The sequence below is a fragment of the Rhinoraja longicauda genome, chromosome 18, assembly GCF_053455715.1.
Source record: "Rhinoraja longicauda isolate Sanriku21f chromosome 18, sRhiLon1.1, whole genome shotgun sequence".
Taxonomy (NCBI): Eukaryota; Metazoa; Chordata; class Chondrichthyes; order Rajiformes; family Arhynchobatidae; genus Rhinoraja; species Rhinoraja longicauda.
In genome coordinates this window covers 12,756,303-12,781,286 of record NC_135970.1, presented here as the reverse complement: position 1 = coordinate 12,781,286, position 24,984 = coordinate 12,756,303, and the positions used below count along the sequence as shown (strand labels likewise).

The window sequence follows — 24,984 nt, the reverse complement described above, 5'->3', positions numbered from 1 at the left end:
TGTTGCACTAAAGAGCACGCAAGCAGCAGAAGATCAAGGTCATTAAATTCAGGCTAGAAACTCTCATTAATTATATGTAAGAAAATTCCAACAGGAAACAGAGCAACTGCACAAGAAGTGACAGAATGATAAAATAAGGAAGTTTTGAAATCTAACACTGGAATTTTTAATGGCTGGATTAATGCATCACTCAAGAATTCAAAGATCAAAGGGAATCAATGCCTGATGAACTACTTAACATTATAGCTATGTCTTAAAAACTCCCAAGCGATTTGCTTTAGCATTGCAATTTTAATCACAAGGCTGCATTAAAGACAAACACATATCATTGTCTTTCAGTTGTACCAAAGTACTTGCTAGGATGTGTCGGCGTAGAGGATTTTACAATGGGATTAGTGAGGACCTGTTTTAATGTGTACTGCATATTTCAAAATACCTTACTTGCTGCTGAACACTCTCAAATATACCATGATTTGATTGAAAACATCACAGGACGTGGATGTCACCAGCAAGAATAGCATTTATGAATAATTCCTAATGTACTGAGGAAGCGGCTATTGGAAGATCTTGAGTCACTAAGATCATAAAACATAGGAACAGAATAGGCTCATCAACTCTGCTCTGCCATTCGATCATGGCTGATCTTTTTTTTTCTCAACCCCATTCCCCTGCCTTCTCCCCGTAACCTTAGACCCCCCTTACTAATCAAGAACCTTACTAATCATCTATTGCATCCGCTGCTCTAGATATCAACTTATTTACATCGGCGAAACCAAGCGCAGACTCGACGATCGCTTCGCTGAACACCTGCGCTCGGTCCGCATTAACCAAACTGATCTCCCGGTGGCCGAGCACTTCAACTCCCCCTCCTATTCCCAGTCTGACCTTTCTGTCATGGGCTTCCTGCAGTGCCATAGTGAGGCCCACCGGAAATTGGAGGAACAGCACCTCATATTTCGCCTGGGCAGTTTGCAGCCCAGTGGTATGAACATCGACTTCTCCAACTTTAGATAGTTCCTCTGTCCCTCCCGTCCCCACCTCCTTCCCAGATCTCCCTCTATCTTCCTGTCTCCACCTATATCCTTCCTTTGTCCCGCCCCCCCTGACATCAGTCTGAAGAAGGGTCGCGACCCGAAACATCACCCATTCTTTCTCTCCCGAGATGCTGCCTGACCTGCTGAGTTACTCCAGCATTTTGTGAATAAATACCTTCGATTTGTACCAGCATCTGCAGTTATCTTCTTATAATACTTATTATACCTTACTAATCAATCTCCACTTTAAAAATACCCAAATGACTTGGCCTCCACTGTCATCTACTAAAATGAATTCCACAGATTCACCATCCTCTGGCTGAAGAAATTCCTCCTCATCTCCATTCTAAAGGTACATCCTTTCATTATGAGGCTGTGTTCTTTACTACGCCACTACCGGAAACATCCTCTCCACATCCACTCTATTTCGGCCTTTCATTATTCAGTAAGTTTCAATGAGATCCCCCCTCCTCTTTCTAAACTCCAGCAAGTACAGGCCCAGTGCCGTCAAACGCTGATCACACGTTAACCTCATAAACCTCCTCTGGACCATCCTCAATGCCAGCACATTCTTCCTCAGATATTGGGGCCAAAACTGCTCACAACATTCACAATGTGGCCTAACCGGCACTCGTTCTTCGAAATGAATGTTGACATTGCATTTGGCTTCCTTGCTGCAAACTCAATCTGTAACCCGCTGAGTTACTCCAGCAGTTTGTGTCTACTGAACATCAACTACTTATTCCCATTAATTTTACACCAACTCTATTTCATCTTTCCTACCTTCCTATCAATTCAGATTCTACCACTTGTTGCCAGCCCTCATTTGTTCTGGCTTTTTCCTACCTCCAGATTCCGCCCCCGCCCCCCTTTTAACTCCAATGATATTTTATTGGAATAGGATTCAGTTTCAGTTGGTGATTATTCCTGTTATATGCCCAATAACTGTTTCATTTTTGGTTACTAAACTATATCCAATTAGATGATAAATGTGCCACCTGTCGTTATTATTCATTAGCATCTGTGAAGAATAAAGAATAATAGGATGCAGACAAGGCCAATTAGTATCCTTCAGACCGCTCCATTTTAAGAATCTAATCTAAACAGTTTTCTAATCACTTTTTAAAACCGCAAACATTTGGTATGAATTTGCAAGTCATGACACTGATCTTTCATTATTTATAGAGTCATACGGCGTGGAAACAAACCCATTAGTCCAACTTGCCCCACTGACCAACCATCTCTGATATTTCCCAACTGTTTCTTGATCTCAACGTTTCCATCACAGGAGATAGACTATCGACTGACATCTACATAAACCTACTGACTCCCACAGCTCATTAGGGTCTCCTCGATATCCCACAACTGTGCTCTTGCCCCCCCCCTTCCTCCAGTTGCAACAGGGACAGAGTCCCCCAAGTCCTCACATTTCACCCCTTCAGCCGTCACATTCAGCACATAATCCTCCAACATTTTGCCACCTCCAACGGGATCTCACCACTAGCCACATCTTCCCATCTCAACCGCAGAGACCGTTCCCTCTGCAACTCCCTGGTTAACTTGTCCTTTCCCACCCAAACCACCCCCTCCCCAGGTACTTTCCCCTGCAACCGCAGGGGATGCAACAACTGTTCCTGTACCTCCTCCCTCAACTCCATCCAAGGACCCTGACGGTCTTTTTAGGTGAGGCAGAGGTTCACTTGCACCTCCTCCAACCTCACCTACTGTATCCGCTGTTCCAGGTGAGACCAAGCGCAGGCTCAGCGATCATTATGCTGAACACCTCCGCTCAGTCCGCCTAAACCTACCTGATCTCCCAGTTGCTAAACACTTTAACTCCCCCTCCCATTCTCACATTGTCCTTTCGGTCCTGGGCCTCCTCCAATGACAGAGTGAGGCCCAGCGCAAATTGGAGGAACAGCACCTCATATTTCGCTTGGGCAGCTGACATCCCAGCGATATGAATATTTACTTCTCTAACTTTAAGTAACCCTTGCTTTACCTCTCTCTCCATCCCTCCTCCTTCCAAGTTTTCCGACCAATCTGACTGTCCCTGATTATATTTTATCTCTGTTTGCTTTATTGTTACCTTCTCCTATTCTTGCTATTGAGGGCGTGCAGCGTAGGTTTACTAGGTTAATACCCGGAATGGCGGGACTGTCATATGTTGAAAGACTGGAGCTACTAGGCTTGTATACACTGGAATTTAGAAGGATGAGAGGAGATCTTATCGAAACGTATAAGATTATTAAGGGGTTGGACACGTTAGAGGCAGGAAACATGTTCCCAATGTTGGGGGAGTCCAGAATAAGGGGCCACAGTTTAAGAATAAGGGGTAGGCCATTTAGAACTGAGATGAGGAAAAGAAATTCAATCAGAGAGTTGTAAATCTGTGGAATTATCTGCCTCAGAAGGCATTGGAGGCCAATTCTCTGAATGCGTTCAAGAAAGAGCTAGATAGAGCTCTTAAGGATAGCGGAGTCAGGGGGTATGGGGAGAAGGCAGGAACGGGGTACTGATTGAGAATGATCAGCCATGATCACATTGAATGGCGGTGCTGGCTTGAAGGGCCGAAGGGCCGAAGGGCCGAATGGCCTCCTCCTGCACCTATTGTTTATTGTCTATTGTCCTATCTAACAGTGATCTATTCTACATTTTCCTTGACCTCCACCCCCTTTGATATACTTGTTCGCACACCATACACTTCCTCATCTCTGTATCTCCCCCTCCCCTGACTCTCAGTCTGAAGAAAGGTCTCGACCTGAAACGTCACCTATTCCTTCTCTCCAGAGATGCTGCCTGTCCCGCTGTTACTAAGGCATTTTGTGTCTATATCAGGTTTAAACCAGCATCTGCAGTTCCTTCCTACACATGTCCCATCTAGTGTACACTACTCCCACCTGTCTCCGTTTGGACCATATCCCTCTACATCCATCCTATCCATGTACCTGACTAAAGGTTTCTTAAACATTGTGATGGTACCAGCCTCAACTACCTCCTTCGGCTATTCGTTCCATATAACCATCACAATTTGTGTAAAAAAAGTTACCCCTGCAGTTCCTATTAAATCTTTCCCCCCCCTCACCTTAAACCTATGTCATTTGTTCTCGATTCCTCTACTCTAGTAGGCAAGAGATTCTGCGTTTACCCGATCGCGATTTTGTACACTCTATAAGATTACCCTTCATACTCCTGCTCTCCATGGAATAGCCTGCTCCTCTGCTTCCTTTCGCTCATGCCCTTAAGTCCTGGCAACATCCTCCTAAACTGCTTTTAACCTCTTGAAAGCTGTGAGAATTTTGAAAATCTTTCTCCAGTTGCTCTCCTCGTTATTGCGAAAATGGTTCTTCAATTATTTCCAAATACTTTTTTGCAAAGCTTTTTTGCATGCCTTTCCTGATATAAATGTAGTGAATTTTATCTGCAGCTACTTTATGACTCTATTATCATTCATGCACATCCTTTTGTGTTGTTCAAGATCACTCATCATCCAGTAACTAGATCCTGCACAACTGTGACTGGAGCCAGACTTTTCAGTGGGCAATTTTGAGTGAGACAACCGCATGGTTCAGAGATCAGAAGAGAGAACCTTCCCTCTAATTACCAACTACAATAAACCACCCTGCCACATGTCGTGGACTCAGTTTGAACCGAAAAAAGATCACTTCATTTTATACATGCACAATATATAAAGGAACTGTGTACATGTTTGGCAGATCAAGCATTTTCTTGAACGTTGCCAGTTAGTTCAGTTTAGTTTTAGTTGTTTAGGTTAGAGATACAGAGTGGAAACAAGCCCTTCAACCCACTGACCAGCGATCATCCCGTACTCTAGTTCTATCCTACACACATTAGGGAAATTTATAGAAGTCACTTAACCTACAAATCTGCACGTCCTTGGAATGTGGGCGGAAACTGGAGCACCCGGAGAAAACCCACGCGGTCACAGGGAGAACGTACAAGCTCTGTACAGACAGCACTCGTCAGGATCTCTGGTGCTGTGAGGGATTCTCTCAGCACCTATTGGCCTCCTCTAGCAGCTATTTTCTATGTAACTCTACCACTGCGCCATTGTGCCACCCATTTATTTTTTTAAAACACCTTTGTATTTCCCTGGGCAATTCAGTGTTCATTTGTCGGCATTTTTCTCTGCAAGTGCTCAGGACACCCAAAAAAAAGATTCTGTAAAACTGCGGTTTTCCAAAATTAATTCTGGACTTCCCCATGGAGTCTAATTGAGTGCAAACTTGCAGCAATTCCCCTGCAGTTATGCAGACAATCTGTACCATTGATCCCTGCCTGTTTCGATCTAATCTCTCACAGTGGATCAATCGGGGAGATGGGCCAAGTGCGGGCAGATGGGATTAATTTAGATAGGCATCTTGGTTAGCATGGATGAGTTGGTCCAATGGGCCTGTTTCCACGCTGTCCAAGTTCTAGCCCGATTCTAGCTTTGAAAGGCAAGAACACAAAGAAGCAAATTCTCTCCTTCATGCTGCCAGAACAAGATCACCTCTCTGATTCCATTCATTTCACTGGGCTCGCTTCCATCGGGCAGGAGGTACAGAAGCCTCAAGTCCCACGCCACCAGGTTCAGAAACAGCTAATTTCCCGTAACTCTTAGGTTCTTGAACCAACCCTAATTCTACCTCAATAATACAATACTACAGACCACTTCTTACACAAACACGGACATTTTTTTCTCATTGATGTCTTAATTTTTTTCTTTATACTGCTTTGCAAAATTCTAAGTGCAATATATGTTTGTGCTATAAGTCTACATGCCTGCGATATTGCCGCAAGCAAGCTTTTTCATTGTACCTGTACCCCACTGTACAGGTGCACATGAGAAGAAACTCAACTTGATTTGACAAGATTGCTGTCTCAATAAAGAATAGTGGCTGCAGGAAGGGCAAGTATAGATAGTTATCATTTTTTAATAAATTGATTTTAGCAAAATCCTTTAATTTTTTTTTGTGTGTCTGTTCACATTCCCCTTCATTTTAAAGTATTTATTGAAATATTCTTAGTTGTTTCACTGATCTTTTTGATAAGTTTTAGAATGTTTTTGAATGTTTCAGAATCTCAGGACATTTTATTTTCCATTTTATGTTTCTTGTGCTGGGCTTTCTCTGACCATTGTAAATAATGGCATTTCGTCACAGAGGGGATCAATATTTTGGATTGGGACAGCAATGGCTACAAAATTGTGCAGCTGGTAGAAGAAGTGCTGCCTCACAGCACCAGAATGCTGGGTACGATTCTGACCTCGGGTGCTGTTGGTGTGGAGTTCGCATGTTCCCTCTGTGACTGGGCAGAGTCCCCCCCCGGTTTCCTTTCACATCCCAAAGGTTTGGAGATGAATTAGCCTCTGTAAATTGCCCCTAGTGTGTAGGAAGTGGATGTGAAAATGGGATAACATAGAACTAGTGTGAACCAGCGATCGATGGTCAACATGGTATTTATTCACAAAATGCTGGAGTAACTCAGCAGGTCAGGCAGCATCTCAGGAGAGAAGGAATGGGTGACGTTTCGGGTCGAGACCCTTCTTCAGACTGGTCAACATGGAATCGCTGGGCCGAAGGGCCTGTTTATTTTAATCAAACAACAGGTGGATGAGGAAAGGTGACCTTGAACTTTGGTGGCAGATATTAGCTAGCTCTGGCCGCTTGCTATCATCATTAAGATGTAGCATGTCCCCTCATCCTAGTGATAAGGTACCCATAATTCGAGGGAGAGCTCGCATCCCTTATTTAAGTGAGCTGTGATCTGGACTAGCAGGTCTGGAATCTTCAGGGAGAGTCCCCATGCCTCTCATCTTCAAGGATACCGTTCCTTCCTGTTATACAGCCTTGACCATAAGTATCCCGCTCCTCAGGCAGTAGATATTCCCATCAGAAACTGGTGCTTTCAGGGGCTGGCGGCAAGGCAGGGGACCACGCTTCAACGTTAATGTAGAAGGCCTGGGATTTCAAATGCTAACACACATGACATCTCACGTCCTTTAGAAAATTGCTGCCTTTCTCCACGTGGTGATTAGGTGCAATAACTTCCCAGCCCGTTTAAATACATTTTAAATGCAGGAGAGGTTCTGTAATATCTTTGCAGCTGATTAGTTTTGTGTACTTCATGCACCATTACTGATTAATTTTGGGTTTTTAAATCCATTATTTTAATTGTCATTGTGTTATGACTGAAAACACTAATGTACCAAAATAGAATCCATTGGCATAATAAATTGCACTGAATAATGAGATTGGAAAATGTAGCTCATAGTTATTAGATCTGGTATGAACTCATCTTTCAACCCTCAGGTTTGCTTGATTTATAATATAAATTTAATTGGTGCAGTCATAGCAATTTGACTTGGAATAGAAAATGCAGATGGAATCTAAAAAAAATGAAGATGTGATTAAATGTTCTTGGAGAGAGTTTTTGTGTGAAGTCCATCATGTAATTCAAACGGTAGGGACCAGTTAATTGCATTGTGAACTTCAAATGTGACTCACCATAGGAAATTCAGACATCATAAATTAGTGACCTCAGTGTAAATATTAATTACTAGGAGGTTGTAGTTTCTTGAAATTCAATTAAATACTAGACATTTTGCATCTACTTAGATCGCCAGAAGAGTGGGCTATGGAATATTGATTGTCTTCAATTTCATTTACGAGCATTAAGGTATTATTTTTCATATCAAATAGCAAAATAATTTTCTTGGACATTTAAATCAGATGCTCAGACTCAGAGCCCAAATGCAAAATCAGTGGTGTGCGCAGTGCCAATTTGTCGTGTGTTAACACAAGTTTCATTTTAAATTTAAATTTATTTAATAGCATCACCCTTGAAAACATAGATAATGACTCTTAACTGAGAAACAGGTGAACAAGGCTTGAGAAACATAATTAACACTGAATATGGATGACTTCATACTTTACAAGTGTTCCTTAATTGCGTCGGTCAGGAAAAAGGCTTCAACATATAGTTACTATTGTATCTCAGTGTGTTTTCTGTAATTTTTGCCAACTATTACACACCAGGTGTATGTTCACAATGGTGCAAGTTCAGTCATTTCACAGCAATAGTTTATTGCTTCAGAGATAAATGGGTGCTAATCCATTGTCCGTATGTACACATACTACCACTTGCTAATATATGTGCAAATCAATTAGTATATCATTATTTTGTTACAGTCTAATGCCAACCATGCACAGTTGTGCTGCAATAAAAAGGAACTGCAGATGCTGGTTTATACCAAAGATATACACAAAATGCTGACCCACTCAGCGGGTCAGGCAGCATCTCTGGAGAAAATGTAGGTGATGTATCCAGTCAGGATCCTTTTTCAGACATAGTTGTGCCGTGTCTTGGCAGCAAATATTCTTCCTCGATTAAAACAAAACTTGGTTCTTGAATTTTAGTATTCATAACCTCTGAGCAAACAAACCACACATTTGACAAATGTTGCTATTTTTATCCTTTTACAAATTAAGCCTGATTACTGGCTTGCTGAGCCTAAGAAGATCAAAACTCCTGATCAAAACTTTGACTCCTTCTGGACTGAGTCTGAGGAGATATTTTCTCTATCAAGGGTAAATTAGAAGTCTCCACTTCAGGCTTGTTTACTTAATGCTAACATGTGTTAGATTTTAATTGTCTCCTTGACTTAATCTCTCTCAATGTCAGCAAAACTAAAGAGATGATGGTGGACTACAGGAGACAGCGGGGGAGTGGACACCTCCCCATCCACATCGGTGATGATGAGGTTGAAAGGGTCAGCAGCTTTAAGTTCCTCGGTGTGCACATCACTGAGGACCTTTCCTGGACACTGCACACGGACACAATAACAAAGAAGGCCCACCAGCGGCTCTTTTTCCTGAGAAGACTGAGGAAGTTTGGCATGAACGCCAGCATCCTCACAAACTTCTACAGATACACCATCGAGAGCCTGCTGACGGGCTGCATTACAGTCTGGTACGGGAACTGTTCTGCCCACAGCCACAAATCACTACAGAGAGTGGTGAAGACGGCACAGCACATCACTGGCAACTGTCTCCCGGCCATTCAGGACATTTTCTACCGGCGGTGCCTGCGGAAGGCACGCAGCATCATCAAGGACCACAGCCACCCAGAACGCAGGCTGTTCTCCTTGTTACCGTCAGGCAGACGATACAGGAGTATGGCTGCGCGTACCACCAGACTTAAGAACAGTTTCTACCATCAGGCCATCAGGCTTCTGAATTCATAAACACATTTCACATCATATATGTTGATTATTTTTAATATTGTCTTTTTACCTATTTTTAATATTGTCTTTTTACCTTACTAATGTAATTTTTAAAATCTTATTTATCCTTGTAATATTACTGCTGAGGTGACCTGTTGTCTTGTCAAATACATGTCATTGTTCCGTTGACCCTGTGCCAACCTACATATGACAAATAAAATGTATTATTATTATTATTATTATTATTATTATTATTATTATTATTATTATTATTATTATTATTATTATTATTATTATTATTATTATTATTATTATTATTATTATTATTATTATTATTATTATTATTGTTGTTATTGTTATTGTTATTATATTATGGTCTTATCAAAACGTATAAGATTATTAAGGGGTTGAACACGTTAGAGGCAGGAAACATGTTCCCAATGTTGGGGGAGTCCAGAACAAGGGGCCACAGTTTAAGAATAAGGGGTAGGCCATTTAGAACTGAGATGAGGAAAAACTTTTTCAGTCAGAGAGTTGTGAATCTGTGGAATTCTCTGCCTCAGAAGGCAGTGGAGGCCAATTCTCTGAATGCATTCAAGAGAGAGTTGGATAGAGCTCTTAAGGATAGCGGAGTCAGGGGGTATGGGGAGAAGGCAGGAACGGGGTACTGATTGAGAATGATCAGCCATGATCACATTGAATGGTGGTGCTGGCTCGAAGGGCCGAATGGCCTCCTCCTGCACCTATTGTCTATTATTATTATATTTTGCTTATAACCATAATGCCAAACTCTTTAGAATAATTTGATACAACCCAACTTATTCGACGCCAGTTGGTTTGGTAAGAGGATAATAAACAGGAGGGGTAGATCGTTCAGCCCCTCGAGCCTGTTCTTTACCAGGTTCATGGCTGATTTACTACCTCAATTGCCATTTTCCTGCTCTACATCTACAGCCCTCAATTCCATAAATATCTAGAAACCCATCGGTCTTTGTTGTGAACACAATGAAAGATTCAACCTTCCTGGGTAGAGAATCCTTTGATGCACCACATTTTGAGTGAATATATTTCTTCTCATTTCAGTTTTAAAAGGCCAATCATTTATTTTGAGATTGCAACTTTCAAGTTCTAGATGGTTGGTCAGAGGAAACATCCACCCCCAATCTACACAGAATTCAGCGGGTTAGGCAAGAGCTGGAGAGGTTATGGATCGGCGACGTTTTGGGTCGGACCCTTCTTAAGTCTGAAGAAGAGTCCTGATCCAAAAATGTCACCTGACCATTCCTTCCACAGATGCTGCCTGACCAATTGAGTTCCTCCAGCACTTTGTGCTTCGCTCAAAATTCCAGCAACGGCAGTCTCGGCATGTTAAGCGTTTGATGGCACTGGGCCTGTATTTGCTGGAGTATAGAAGGATGAGGGTGACCTCATTGAATCTTACCGAATAGCGAAAGGATAGAGTGAATGTGGAAAGGATGTTTCCACTAGCGGGAGAGTCTAGGACAAGAGGCCACAGCCTCAGAATAAAAGGACATGTCCTTAGAAAGGAGATGAGGAGGATCATCTTTAGTCGGAGGGTCTGAATCTATGGAAATCATTGCCACAGATGGCTGTGGAGGACGTCAATGGATATTTTTTTAAGGTGTACACTGACAGATTCCCGATGAGTAAGGGTGTCAGGGGTTGTGAAGAGAAGGCAAGAGAACGGGATTGAGAGGGAAAGATAGATCAGCCATGATTGAATGGCGGAGTAGACTTGATGGGCCGAATGACCTAATTTTGCTCCTAGAGCTTGAACTCTTGTATTTCCTCACAATCTACCTTGTCAAGTCCTCTTAAAAAAATAAGTTCATCTCTCATGCTTATAAACTCACAGGAGAATTGAGGCATAGCCAACTTAAACACGAACCAATTTAGTGAATACACCCTACACTTCCCCTGCAATGGGTATGTCTATTTCAGGCAAGGAGATAAAAATGTAGATAATATGCTAGATATAGTCATAGAGCCCGATATAAGAGGATGTGAACAATAGACAATAGGTGCAGGAGTAGGCCATTCGGCCCTTCGAGCCAGCACCATCATTCAATGTGATCATGGCTGATCATTCTCAATCAGTACCCCATTCCTGCCTTCTCCCCATACCCCCTGACTCCGCTATCCTTAAGAGCTCTATCTAGCTCTCTCTTGAATGCGTTCAGAGAATTGGCCTCCATTGCCCTCTGAGGCAGTGAATTCCACAGATTTACAACTCTCTGACTGAAAAGGTTTTTCCTCATCTCCGTTCTAAATGGCCTACCCCTTATTCGTAAACTGCGGCCCCTGGTTCTGGACTCCCCCAACATTGGGAACATGTTTCCTGCCTCTAACGTGTCCAACCCCTTAATAATCTTACATGTTTTGATAAGATCCCCTCTCATCCTTCTAAATTCCAGTGTATACAAGCCTAGTCGCTCCAGTCTTTCAACATATGACATTCCTGCCATTCCGGGAATTAACCTAGTAAACCTACGTTGCACGCTCTCAATAGCAAGAATATCCTTCCTCAAATTTGGAGACCAAAACTGCACACAATACTCCAGGTGCAGTTTCACTAGGGCCCTATACAACTGCAGAACAACATGCAAGAACCTAATCACTGGCAAACTTCATCCCAAATATCTGTTGGGTGTACAGATTTATAAAAAGCTATTCACAATAAACTCTTCAGCCTATTGCTTAGCAGAGATCCAGAGATTCACCACCCTCAGAGAAGAAATATTCTTGTACCTCCATTTTAAATAACCAGTTCATTATCTTGAAGCTATGCCCTCTCATTCGAGACTCTCCCTCCCAAGAAAACATCACAGTATCTACCTCTGAGGATATTATGTTTCCTTCAATTCTTCTAAACCCCAAAGAATAGGACCAACTTGTTCAGCCTCTCTTGATGGGACAACTGTTTTACCCCAGGAATAGAGGGTTGCAGTTCCAGGGAGAGGTTGGATAGACTTGGATTATTTTCTCTGGAACATCAGAGGTTGAGGGAAGTGGATAGAAGCATATAAAATTATGAGAAGCCTAGATATGGTAGACAGTCAGAGCCTTTTCCCCCAGGGTGGAAATGTCCAACACTAAAGGACATAGCAAAAAGGTGAGGGGGGAAAGTTTAATGGAGAAGAGCGGAGCAAGTTTTTTTTTGATACAGACAATAGTGGAGGCCTGGAACACATTGCCAGGGGTGGTGGTGAAGGCAGATATGATAGTGGTGTTCGAAAAGGTTTTAGATAGGCATATGGAAGTGCATAGAATAGAGGGATATGGATCATGGATAGGCAGATGAGATCTGTTTAACAAGGCATCATGTTCAGCACAACATTTGTGGGTTGAAGGGTCCATTCTCGTGCTGCCCTGTTCTATGTTCCATGTAACTAGCCTGGTGAATTTTCGTTTGAGCATTTTGATGTAACCTTAGAATTTTCCACTTTGTGATCCAATGACTACTGACGTTTTCTTTCAACTTCAATGACATATCTGATCCAACTTTGTTCTGGAGCTCAAAAGAGGCAAATGAACCACAAAATACCTATTGTTGATAACAAATGCTAGAGTAACTCAGCTGGACAGGCAGCATCTCAGGAGAGAAGGATTGGGTGACGTTTCGGGTCGAGACCCTTCTTCAGACCTTCTACCTCGGGGAATTCAACGCCGGTTCCAGAGCAGTTCCTTCCTGTGCAAAACACCTATTGTTTTGCTTCAAATCATTGTAATCACTGATTGAATGTCTATGTATCACAGTCCACATCTGTTACCCTTCTAACTTTATAAAGTCCATGTGTAATAGTTGCCATATTCTAAAAAGGCCACATCCATGGTTGTAAGAGAGCTGATGTCAGCTTTTTAATTACTGACTGCCTGGTAGTTTATGTATTGACATTGCCTTTATCCTACCACCAAAGACAGCTCTGTGCTAGACACTGTCAGACATATCCCAAAGTGTTGATCAAGGTGTTAATAACGGAGGTCTGCATTTCTCAAGAAGCATTAATTAGGCTCCGTACATAACACATCCAACTCATTCTTGCAAACAAATACAAGTGAGTATCTTCATCTGAGACAGACAACCTTGGCATTGCAGTCATGTACCTTGGCCAAAATAGAATTTAATTTGGGTTCCCTGTTGATACCATTGCAGTAAAGGGCAAGTTACCTGAAGATGAAAATAAAAATACTCCTCGAAGGTATTTATTCACAAAATGCTGGAGTAACTCAGCAGGTCAGACAGCATCTTGGGAGAGAAGGAATGTGTGACGTTTCGGGTCAAGACCCTTCTTCAGACTGATGTCTGAATGTCTGACATCAGTCTGAAGAAGGGTCTCGACCCGAACCGTCACCCATTCCTTCTCTCCCGTGATGCTGCCTGACCTGCTGAGTTACTCCAGCATTTTGTGAATAAATACCTTCGATTTGTACCAGTACCTGCAGTTATTTTCTTATAAAAATACTCCTTCCTGGTTTGGAGTAACTTGCATTGGAATTGATAACCTCAACATAGCATTGGCAATGTGGAACTGTCAGTTTAGGATTCAGAGCTGCTGGCAGGGTCTAGTCAGTTATGATAGTTAACCTACAAATGAAGGACTTACTTGTGGAACTTTCAAACCTCAAAACTCCAGGCGGACATTTTGCTTTTGAGTATTGTTCAATTTAGTTTAGAGGTACAGTGTGGAAACAGGCACTTCGGCCCACTGAGTCTGTGCTGACCAACGATCACTGTACACTAGTTTTGTTTTTTTTTAATTTTTGAAAAGCATATGTACAAATAGAAATTTTTAAAAAACACATTTGTTACAGAGTTCTTACGTAGCTTCAATTTTTAAATTTTTGAAGAGAGAAAGTAGAAAAAAAACAACAACAAAAAAACTATAAACTTGGGGAGAGATAATAAGAGGGTTAAAAATATATATTTAAAAAAAAAAATTTTTTTAAAAAAGGATCTAACTATGAAAATTAAAGGGAGTAGATCCGGGAGACAATAGCAGTACATCCAACCCCTAACTCAAGTTACAATTTTTAATTTCAAATTTTTATTTTAGTCCTGTGCCAAACCCATTTACTTTTCTAAAAATTCAATAAATGGAGACCATATTTTTAAAAATAACTCAGGTTTGTCAATTAAGGCAAATCTTATTTTTTCCAAATGCAGGGTCTCTGTCATTTCCGTAGTCCACATTTTAATTGTGGGGGTTATTGGTTTTTTCCAAAATTTAAGTATTAATTTTTTCGCAGTTATTAGACTGTAATCAAGAAAATGTACCTGACTTGCTGTAAAATTTGTAGTATGTTCTGATAATCCTAATATAATTAATTTTGGATCCATATCTAATTTTTTGTTAATAACTTTAGAAACTATTTTAAAAATCTCCAACCAGAAGTTTTGCATTTTTATACAAGTTACGAAAATATGAGTTAAATTAGCTTCTTGAAATTGACATTTATCACAAATAGGAGAGATACTAGGAAAAATCCTATTTAATTTCGTCTTCGAATAATGTAATCTATGTATTATTTTAAATTGTATTACTACTAGTTCTTATTCTATCCTACACACCAGGGACAATTTACAGAAGCCGATTAGCCTACAGAGCTGCACATCTTTGGAGTGTGGGAAGAAACCCGAGCACCCGGAGAAAATCCACGTGGTCACGGGAGAACATGTAAACTCCATACAGACAGCACCCATAATCAGGATCGAACCCGGGTCTCTGGTGCTGCAAGGCAGCAACTCTACCACTGCGCCATTGTGCTGCTCACTTACATTCACTAATACAGAGAGTGAGAGATGTGAATGCAGTAGGTCACCCTTACGCATTAGTCTAGCAGAGATCGCTGCTGCAAAATATCATATGCTGGTTTGATCTTTTCTGAAACATCATAGCGTTATAGTGAAATAGCATTATACTCACTAACTTATGATGGGCAATCATGGTTGGACAATAAATGTCAGCTTAGGCAATGATATCCAGATGAAGAAAAAGAATAATTAAAAATAACATCCAAAAGTGAGCTACAGGATGTTCTTGGAGTGTATGCATTATTGATGGTATCAGCCCTTTCCATTGTGGGAGATAGATCATTCTTCTCTCCCCAATGATCCAGGTATTTCATAGACTTCCGAAGCATCTCACGTTTAAGTGCGTTACAGGCATCCATATACTTCAATCTTCTCTAAAAGCTGGGGAACTAATTTCAGCGTGTTGTCATAAGTTTGCTTGAGATGAGACTATCTTCCAAGCAACACACAACCCATTCATCCCTCTCAAACCTTGGTTCATCGTATCCTGAAAAGTTGCAACACAAATTGGTTTATTTTGTCGTTGCCATGAGGTGCACTGTGAACAGCTGTTGAACATCATTGTGCTCCTGGTTAAGTGAATGTTAAGTGAATTCTCAGTATACTATTGTTCTTCCAGCACATGTAGCTACTGGCAATTCCGACTTCCAACATTTCACACACTGACTACCACACACAGTCTCTTCAGCTCCAAGAAGAGCATCTTTACAAAAGCTACTGAAGTGCCACGATTACCCCGCTGCACATGAAGGCAGCAAAGCAGAATAGTAGGAACTATAGGCCGGTTAGTCTGACTTTGGTGGTTGGTAAGATTTTAGAGCCTATTATAAAGGATGAGGTTACAGAGTACTTGGAAGTTCATGATAAAATAGGCCAAAGTCAGCATGGCTTTGTGAAGGGAAGGTTTTGCCTGACAAATTAGCTGGAATTCTTTGAAGAAGTAAATAGCTGGACAGACAAAGGAGAGTCAGTAGATGTTGCTTACCTAGATCTTCAGAAAGTCTTTGATAAGGTGCCACATGGGAGGCTGCTAATGAAGATGAGAGCCTATGGTATCATGGAGAGCAGGTTGGCTGGATGGCAGAAGGCAAAGTGGCTATAATGAGGTGTCATGCATTTCGGTAGTATGAATAAAGGCATACACTATTTTCGAAATGGGGAGAGAATCCAGGAATCAGAGGTGCAAAGGGACTTGGGAATGCTGGTGCAGGATTCCCAAAAAGTTAATCTGCAAGTCGAATCGCTAGTAAAGAAAGCAAACTCAATGCTAGCATTTATTTCGAGAGGGCTTATATACAAAAACAGGGATGTATTATTGAGGCTCTATAAGGCGCTGGTAAGGCCGCACTTGGAATATTGTGAGCGATTTTGTACACCATATCTGCGGAAGGATGTGCTGGCTCTGGAGAGGGTCCAGAGGAGGTTTATAAGAATGATCCCAGGAATGAGTAGGTTAACATATGATGAGCATTTGACTGCACTAGGCCTGTACTCGCTGGAGTTTAGAAGAATGAGGGGGACCTCATTGAAACATACAGAATAGTGAAAGGCTTGGATAGAGTGGATGTGGAGAGGATGTTCCCACTAGTGGGAGAGTCTAGGACTAGAAGTCATAGCCTCAGAATTAAAGGACGTTCTATTGGGAAGGAGATGAGGAAGAACTTATTTTGTTAGAGGGGGGTAAATCTGTGGAATTCTTTGCCACAGAAGGCTGTGGAAGCCAAGTCAGTGGATATTTTTAAGGCAGAGATAGATAGATACTTGATTGGTATGGGTGTCAGAGATTATGGGGAGAAGGCAGGAGAATGGGGTTAGGAGGGAGAGATACTGTAGATCAGCCATGATTGAATGGTGGAATAGACTTGATGGGCCGAATGGCCTAATCCTGCTCTTATCACATGATCTTATGACCGTATAATTTTCCAACCACTCAGAGGTTCTTAGATTAATAGCCATATTATTTTTAGCTGGAGTTGCGCATTTCCTCTCAAAAAAGAAGCAAAGTGCTAATGAAAATCTTTGACATGTCACTAAACATGACTAGGCTGCTTTTGTCAGGTTATCTTTCGTGAACAGCCAGCGACACTTTTAAAGAAACAATTATCGAGAGGAACTTGTGAGATGAAGTAACCCTATCTATTGGCTGTCTCAAGCTGTTAAAATTGTTGCAATCGACATATATTTCGAATAACTTACGTTCAAACGAGCATAATCCAAAGCAGCCCCAGTAATTTTATTGGACATTAATTACGTAAATGTTAATAGCACGAGCTCCACTCAAAGCTGACGTGCAAGGTATGTGATGACATTAAAAATTACAGAATTCATGTCCTTTGATACCACCACAAGAATAAATATCACAGACAGTGCTTGGGGATTCTCAGCATGAATTAAAGCTCCATGGGGAAAATATTACGGCCCGCTTTGTTTCATTTAGTTTAGTTTAGAGATGCAGCGCAATAAGAGGCCCTTCGGCCAAACCGAGTGTACGCCGACCAGCGATCCACGCCCACTAACACAATCCTACACACATTACGGCCAACTTACCATTTTACCAAGCCAATTAGCCAACAAACCTGGACATCTTTGGAGCGTGGAAGGAAACCGAAGCACTGGGAGAAAACACACGCAGGTCACGGGGAAAATGTACAAACTGCGTATAAACAGCACCCGTAGTCAGGATCGAACCCAGGTCTCCGGAGCTGCAAGGCAGAAACTAGCGCTGTGCCATCGTTCTATCACCGTTGTGTTAACTGAAACCTGACTGATTACGAGCCGTTCAATACCTGTCAGGCTTCTGCACATGCTAAGTTAACGGAAGTCTCAGGTGTAGGAAGGAACTGCAGATGCAGGTTTACACCGAAGATAGACACAAAATACTGGTGTATCTTAGCGGGTCAGGCAGCACCTCTGGATAAAAGGAACAGGTGAAGTTTCGGATCGAGACCCTTCTTCAGACTGAGAGTCAGGGGAGATGGAAAGAGCTGTGAAAAGGTTCAGAATAAAATAGATCAGAGCCGGCACCGATGACCAAGGAAAGGTGGAGCCCACAATGGTCCATTGCTGACTGAGGAAGAGATGATAATGAAGGGATATGTGGATGCGAACAGTAAAACTAGCAGGACGTCAAGTGCGGTGGTGGGACAGAGAGAGAGGGAATGCAAGGGTTACTTGAAATTAAAGAAATCAATATTCATACTGCTGGGTTGTAAGTTGTCCAAGCAAAATATGAGGTGCTGTTCCTCCAACTTGCGTGCGGCCTCACGTTCACCCCCAGTGGAGGAGGCCCAGGCCAGAAAGATCAGTGTGGGAATGGGAAGGGGAGGATTCCTTCTCTCCAGAGATGCTGCCTGGTCCGCTGAGTTACTCCAGCATTTTGTGTTTATCTTCAGAAGTCTCAGGTGTGTCAGACAGTTGCACAGCTGATCTGATCTCTCCTTCAGCTGCTGGACCTGCCATTTAGCCCACAGTGAAGCACTGGGTAGACACCTGCCTCACAGCTCCAGTGACCCAGGTTCAATCGGAGTTTGAATGTTCTCCCCACGACTGCGTGGATTTCCTCTGGGATCTCCAGTTTATTCCCACACCCCTTAGAATTGCAGTTTGATAGGACAAGTGGCCAATGTAAATTGCCAATTGCCCCTAGTGGTGTTCAATGGTCAGTGAGGGAATCAGAGGTGAGGTGAGGTGGGCAGTTGTTGAGAATGTGATGAATGTAAAAATGTGCGTTTTCTCATAGCGTGGACTTTGTCGGCCAGGGGGCCAGTTTCCGTGCTAACTCTCTCGATGCCACTGCTGTGCCGAGCAGAGACGCCCCTGATTCCAAAGCCAGCCAACATGATTTGAGCTGGTAGAATGCAGAACAGCAGACTAGATTGGTACCTCACGCACAATCCCAGGCATGACTTCTTAATCTAGTTTTACTCCCAGCTGAGCTGGCGCATAAACAGCAACCTGTTCAATTGAATGTGGTTGCTCACCCTAAGGCAGATAGTTACTGCGTGCGCTTGAAGTATTTTATTTCAATTTTTCAATAATTTGTCAGTGCTTTAACCTTTTCATTCAGTTTGATGTCATTTAAATCCTCTTTAAAATGTGTCCAAAGATATTTCAAAGCAGTTAAAAGATCTTTGACAGCCCAGCGAGCTGACTGCGGGTACTAGGTTGAAGATTCAGCACTGGCTGGTCAAAGATGTAGCTCCTCCACTGCTGCAGTGAGGCCACACGCAAACCGGCAGAACAGCACCTCATATTCCGCTTGGGTAGCTCACAACCCAATGGTATGAACATGGAGTGCTCCACTTAGTTAACTTCTCAGAACCACTCCCTGCCACCCCATAACACCCCCCCTCCCCCTTCCTTGCCTGTCCCTCCCATAAGTCTTTGGGATGGCCCAGGGGAAACGCACGCAGTCACAGGGAGAGTGTGCAAACTCCATACCAACAACACCAGAGGTCAGGATCGAACCCGGGTCCCTGTGGTTGCGAGGCAGTTGCTCTGCCAGCTCGCCACTGGGCTGGCATGCTGGGGACCTTGTGCAATCCCTCAGTTGTGGAACCAGTACAACAATAGACAATAGACAATAGGTGCAAGAGGAGGCCATTCGGCCCTTCGAGCCAGCACCGCCATTCAATGTGATCATAGCTGAACATTCTCAATCAGTACCCCGTTCCTGCCTTCTCCCCATACCCCCTGACTCCGCTATCCTTAAGAGCTCTATCTAGCTCTCTCTTGAATGCATTCAGAGACTTGGCCTCCACTGCCTTCTGAGGCAGAGAATTCCACAGATTCACAACTCTCTGACTGAAAAAGTTTTTCCTCATCTCCGTTCTAAATGGCCTACCCCTTATTCTTAAACTGTGGCCCCTTGTTCTGGACTCCCCCAACATTGGGAACATGTTTCCTGCCTCTAACGTGTTCAACCCCTTAATAATCTTATACGTTTCGAAAAGATCTCCTCTCATCCTTCTAAATTCCAGTGTATACAAGCCTAGTCGCTCCAGTCTTTCAACATATGACAGTCCCGCCATTCCGGGAATTAACCTAGTAAACCTACGCTGCACGCCCTCAATAGCAAGAATATCCTTCCTCAAATGTGGAGACCAAAACTGCACACAGTATTCCAGGTGAGGTCTCACTAGGGCCCTGTACAACTGCAGAAGGACCTCTTTGCTCCTATACTCAACTCCTCTTGTTATGAAGGCCAACATTCCATTGGCTTTCTTCACTGCCTGCTGTACCTGCATGCTTCCTTTCAGTGACTGATGCACTAGGACACCCAGATCTCTTAGTACGTCCCCTTTTCCTAACTTGACACCATTCAGATAATACTCTGCCTTCCTATTCTTACCACCAAAGTGGATAACCTCACACTTATCCACATTAAACTGCATCTGCCATGCATCCGCCCACTCACACAACCTGTCCAAGTCACCCTGCAACCTCATAGCATCTTCCTCACAGTTCACACTACCACCCAGCTTTGTATCATCTGCAAATTTGCTAATGGTACTTTTAATCCCTTCATCCAAGTCATTAATGTATATCTGATGTAGATCTTTTCCGTGCTTTTTCACATTAACTCGGCAATGTCAGTCAACTCTTCTGGGTTGTTGCTTCCATAAGCACATAAACAAAAGACAGAGCTATTAAAAGAACATCCTTTATTGAAGGCAGTAGCTCTCAGCTTAATAGCTGTGTCAGGTACAATTTATCAAAGTCCGACTAGATGGTAGACTCAGTTCTTAAGAGGTACATTTGCTTTTATACACACACTATACTGCTTCCCCTTAAATAATAAATAAACACATACTATCCATCAACTAATGACTCAGGATAAACTATTTACATCAACATACAATCGTATATTCAACCAACTATAAATTAATTCAATCTCTTGTTCTCTTTCCTCACTAAACTCTTCACTGCAATTCCACCAGAAATTCCATTTAATGATTTATTATAAATATTGCACTTGTTCAGTCTCATATCTCGTTCGGGAACTGTTGCTTCAGCAGTCATTCCATTGCAGAGTCTGACACACCACTTTCTAAGTATTACCTGCAGGCACTAAGCTGTCCAATTTTTAAATTACAAGTTCAATCGCTCTCTTCAACAATTATAAAAGTCACAATTATACATTTCATTTGATGCCAGAATTTCATTTGGAATAATTTCTCATTGAGCTTGCTTTTCAATGTCTTCCATCTTTGTGTGTCTGGTTTCATCAGACTTCACCTTCCAATCTGTAAACACAAAACCTCGCCTCTTTCCGCCTGTCACTTGCGAAGTCACAAAGTCACCGCTTCTGACTTCCCCTTTCTGGAATGCCTCCAAAGCAATCAACTCTGACATGACCATTTTCAAGCTGTCATCTTGTATTCGAGCTTCACTGTGTTGTGCTGCCATTTGTGAGCCACTGTCTGCTGCAATGTCCTTCAGGAGCTCTTTGCAACAACCTCCCCATGGCAACATAATCTATCCAGCAGGTCTGCAAATTGTAAGAATCTTATAGACATAGAGTTCTTCCCTAGAACCCCTGCAACCTCATCTTCCTTGGCCGGTCCTCACTGCAGCACTTGGGGCTAAAAGTAAGCCTTTTACTTTTCATAGACACAAAGTGCTGGAGCAATACAGCGGATCAGGCAGCATCTCTGGAGAAAAGGCAAGGGGTGCCGTTTCAGGTCGGAACCCTTCATCAGACCCACCAGTGTGCAGATGGCACTTAATAATGAAGCCTGTTTTGTCTGGGAAATGGAAGGTAACGACATTGTGGTCTTTGTGGCAAAATGTTTGTTCAAATGAACTCTACAGATGGTTTCTTATATATTAATGGTGTCTATCCACCCACTTAATCTGCGGTCAGACTCCAGGGAGACATGATTTCCTTCAGGTTTTCCCCAACAATTTATCTATCGGTTTCCATTGCCGTTCTACACACAGAAATGTTTCTTAAATGTCAAGCATTATCACCAATACACACAGGTAAGTTAGCTAATGCATGGAATGTGACATTAAAACTGTGCAGATAACAAGGCTCATTCTGAGGGCAGGCATCAATTGCAAGCCAGTCTCACCACTCAGACTCTACTTTTCCACAATAATGCTGTCACTGAATCCTTGCTAGAATATCACAGTCAGCCAAATTGAGTAAGGCACTCTTTAACATAAGTGGCAACGTTGGCTGCCCTCGGGTTAACTGAAAGGGCAATGAAATAATCTTAGCAGGTGCAGTTTACAAACCTGGGCTTGATCAGATTCAGAGTACTGTGTCAATGAATATCCCATTTGGAAATTGCCCAGCTACTGTCACTTACCCCCACTTCCACGTGATCAGATCCTTTATCATCCTGTTTGTGAAGCACCTCAAAATAGTATCTTCGTGCAGAAATAACACTGTGGAGAAAGAAAGCGCACTGGTGAGGACATTTGTAGAAGCAAGCTGCTGTTTATTAGATTAGTTGAGAGATACAGCGAGGAAACGGGCACATTGGCCCACCGAATCCACACCGACCAGCGATCCCCGCACATCAACACTGCCCTACACATACTCGGGACAATTTACAATTATACCAAGCCAATTAACGGACAAACCTGTACGCCTTTGGAATGTGGGAGGAAACCAAAGATCTCGGAGAAAACCCACGTGGTCACGGGGAGAACGTACAAACTCCGTACAGACAGCCCCATAGCTGGGATCTAACCCACGTCTCTGACGCCGAAAGCGCTGTAAGGCAGCAACTTTACCACTGCGCCACCGTGCCGCCTTGGTGGTTAGTTGGTTCCGGTTTGATTCCACCCCTTGATGTCTTTATATTCTTAGCCTCATCTCTGCAGTGTGGTTCCAAGTGCATCACCCACTGGATATCCTTCACACCTCACAAAGACACAGCCTGGTCTCCAACTCTTCCTGGCAATTTTCCATTGGTATGGTAAAATTGCAAGAGAGCGTGGAGTGGATGGTACAATACATTACAAAATCAAAACACGTCCATATGATCTCAGTAAACCCTTATATCTGTGGTCTTTATATATTCCACAGTGGTTCATTGTTCAGTTGCACTGCCAATCTGCTGAAAATCAGCAGAACTTTCAGTCAATGAGGTAGTATTCATTAATCTTGTCTGAACTTAGTAAGGCATTTAGAAACATAGAAACATAGAAAATAGGTGCAGGAGGAGGCCATTCGGCCCTTCGAGCCAGCACCACCATTCATTGTGATCATGGCTGATCGTCCCCAATCAATAACCCGTGCCTGCCTTCTCCCCATATCCCTTGATACCACTAGCCCCTAGAGCTCTATCTAACTCTCTCTTAAATCCATCCAGTGATTTGGCTTCCACTGCCCTCTGTAGCAGGGAATTCCACAAATTCACAACTCTCTGGGTGAAAAAGTTTCTTCTCACCTCAGTTTTAAATGGCCTCCCCTTTATTCTAAGACTGTGGCCCCTGGTTCTGGACTCGCCCAACATTGGGAACATTTTTCCTGCATCTAGCTTGTCCAGTCCTTTTATAATTTTATATGTTTCTATAAGATCCCCTCTCATCCTTCTAAACTCCAGTAAATACAAGCCTGAAGAAGGGTCTCAACCCGAAACGTCACCCATTCCTTCTCTCCCGAGATGCTGCCTGACCTGCTGAGTTACTCCAGCATTTTGTGAATAAATACCTAGTCTTTTCAATCTTTCCTCATATGACAGTCCTGCCATCCTAGGGATCCCAGGGATTTGAGAAGGTTCTGCATGGTAGTTTTCTCTAGAAGGTTAGATCGCATGGGATCCAGGGAGATCTTGCCGATGGGATTTTGCTTCATGGAAATAAGCCGAAGGTGATGAAAGAAGGTTGTTTTTCAAACGGGAGGCCTATGACTAGTGCTGGGCCTCAAGGGTCGGTGCTCGGCTCGTTGCCGTTTGTGGTTTATATTCATCATTTAGATGAGAATGTACAAGGCACGATTAGTGAGTTTGCCTATGACACTAAAGCGGTGGTAACGCAGATGGCAAAGATAGTTATCCAAAATTACAGCAGGATCTTGATCAGTTGGGCAAGTGGACTGAGGAATGATAAGAGTGAGGTGGTGCACTTTGGGAAGTCAAAATAGGGCAAATTCACCTTCACACTAAGTAGCAGGGGTCTGGGGAATGCTGTAGAGCAGAGGGATCTAGGAATGGCGGGTGCATAGTTCCCTGAAAGCGGCATCACAGATAGATAGGGTGGTCAAGAAGGCTTTTGGTACATTGGTCTTTATCAGTCAGGGTATTGTGTATGGATGTCAGGATGTTATGTTACAGTTGTACAAGACGTTGGTGAAGCTGCATTTGGAGTATTGCATTTCAGTTGACATTAAACTGGAAAGAGTGCAGAGAAGATTTACAAGGGTGTTGGCAGGACTTGAGGGCCTGAACAATAGGCAGAGATTGGGCAAGCTAGAACTTATATTCTTTGGAGCATGAGAGGCTGAGGGGCGATCTTATGGATGTATATAAAATCATGAGAGGAATAGATAGGGTGAATGCACAGTCTTTTATCCAGGGTAAGGGAATCAAAGCAAGAGGACATATATTTAACTCCAGTATATATTAACAGGGGGTAGATTTAATACAAACCTGAAGGGGCAACCTTTTCACACAGAGGGTGGTGGGTATATGAAATGAGCTGGTAGTTGAGGCATGTACTATAACAGCAACCTTTCCTCTCAATGTCAACAAGCCAAAGGAGATTTTGATTTACTTCAGGAAGCAAAGAAGTGCACATACTCCAGTATATATTAACAGTGCCGAAGTAGAAATGAAAGCTTCAGGTTCCTGGGTGTAAATATTACCAACAACTTGTCCTGGAACAGCCAGTGAAGCAATGGAAAAGAAAGCACACTAACGCCTCTACTTCTTTAG

The 24,984-nt window shown here is 42.7% G+C and overlaps 1 protein-coding gene across 2 annotated transcripts in view; it reads right to left on the bottom strand.

Annotated features, from left to right (window-relative positions):
* Positions 1-24,984, bottom strand: part of LOC144602254 (N-acetyl-beta-glucosaminyl-glycoprotein 4-beta-N-acetylgalactosaminyltransferase 1-like) — a 569,664-nt gene that overhangs the window by 132,777 nt on the left and 411,903 nt on the right. For both annotated transcript variants that reach the window (XM_078415127.1, XM_078415128.1), the window contains exon 8: positions 22,411-22,489. In XM_078415127.1, the coding sequence (XP_078271253.1) occupies positions 22,411-22,489 (79 nt within the window). The remainder of the gene's footprint in view (positions 1-22,410; positions 22,490-24,984) is intronic.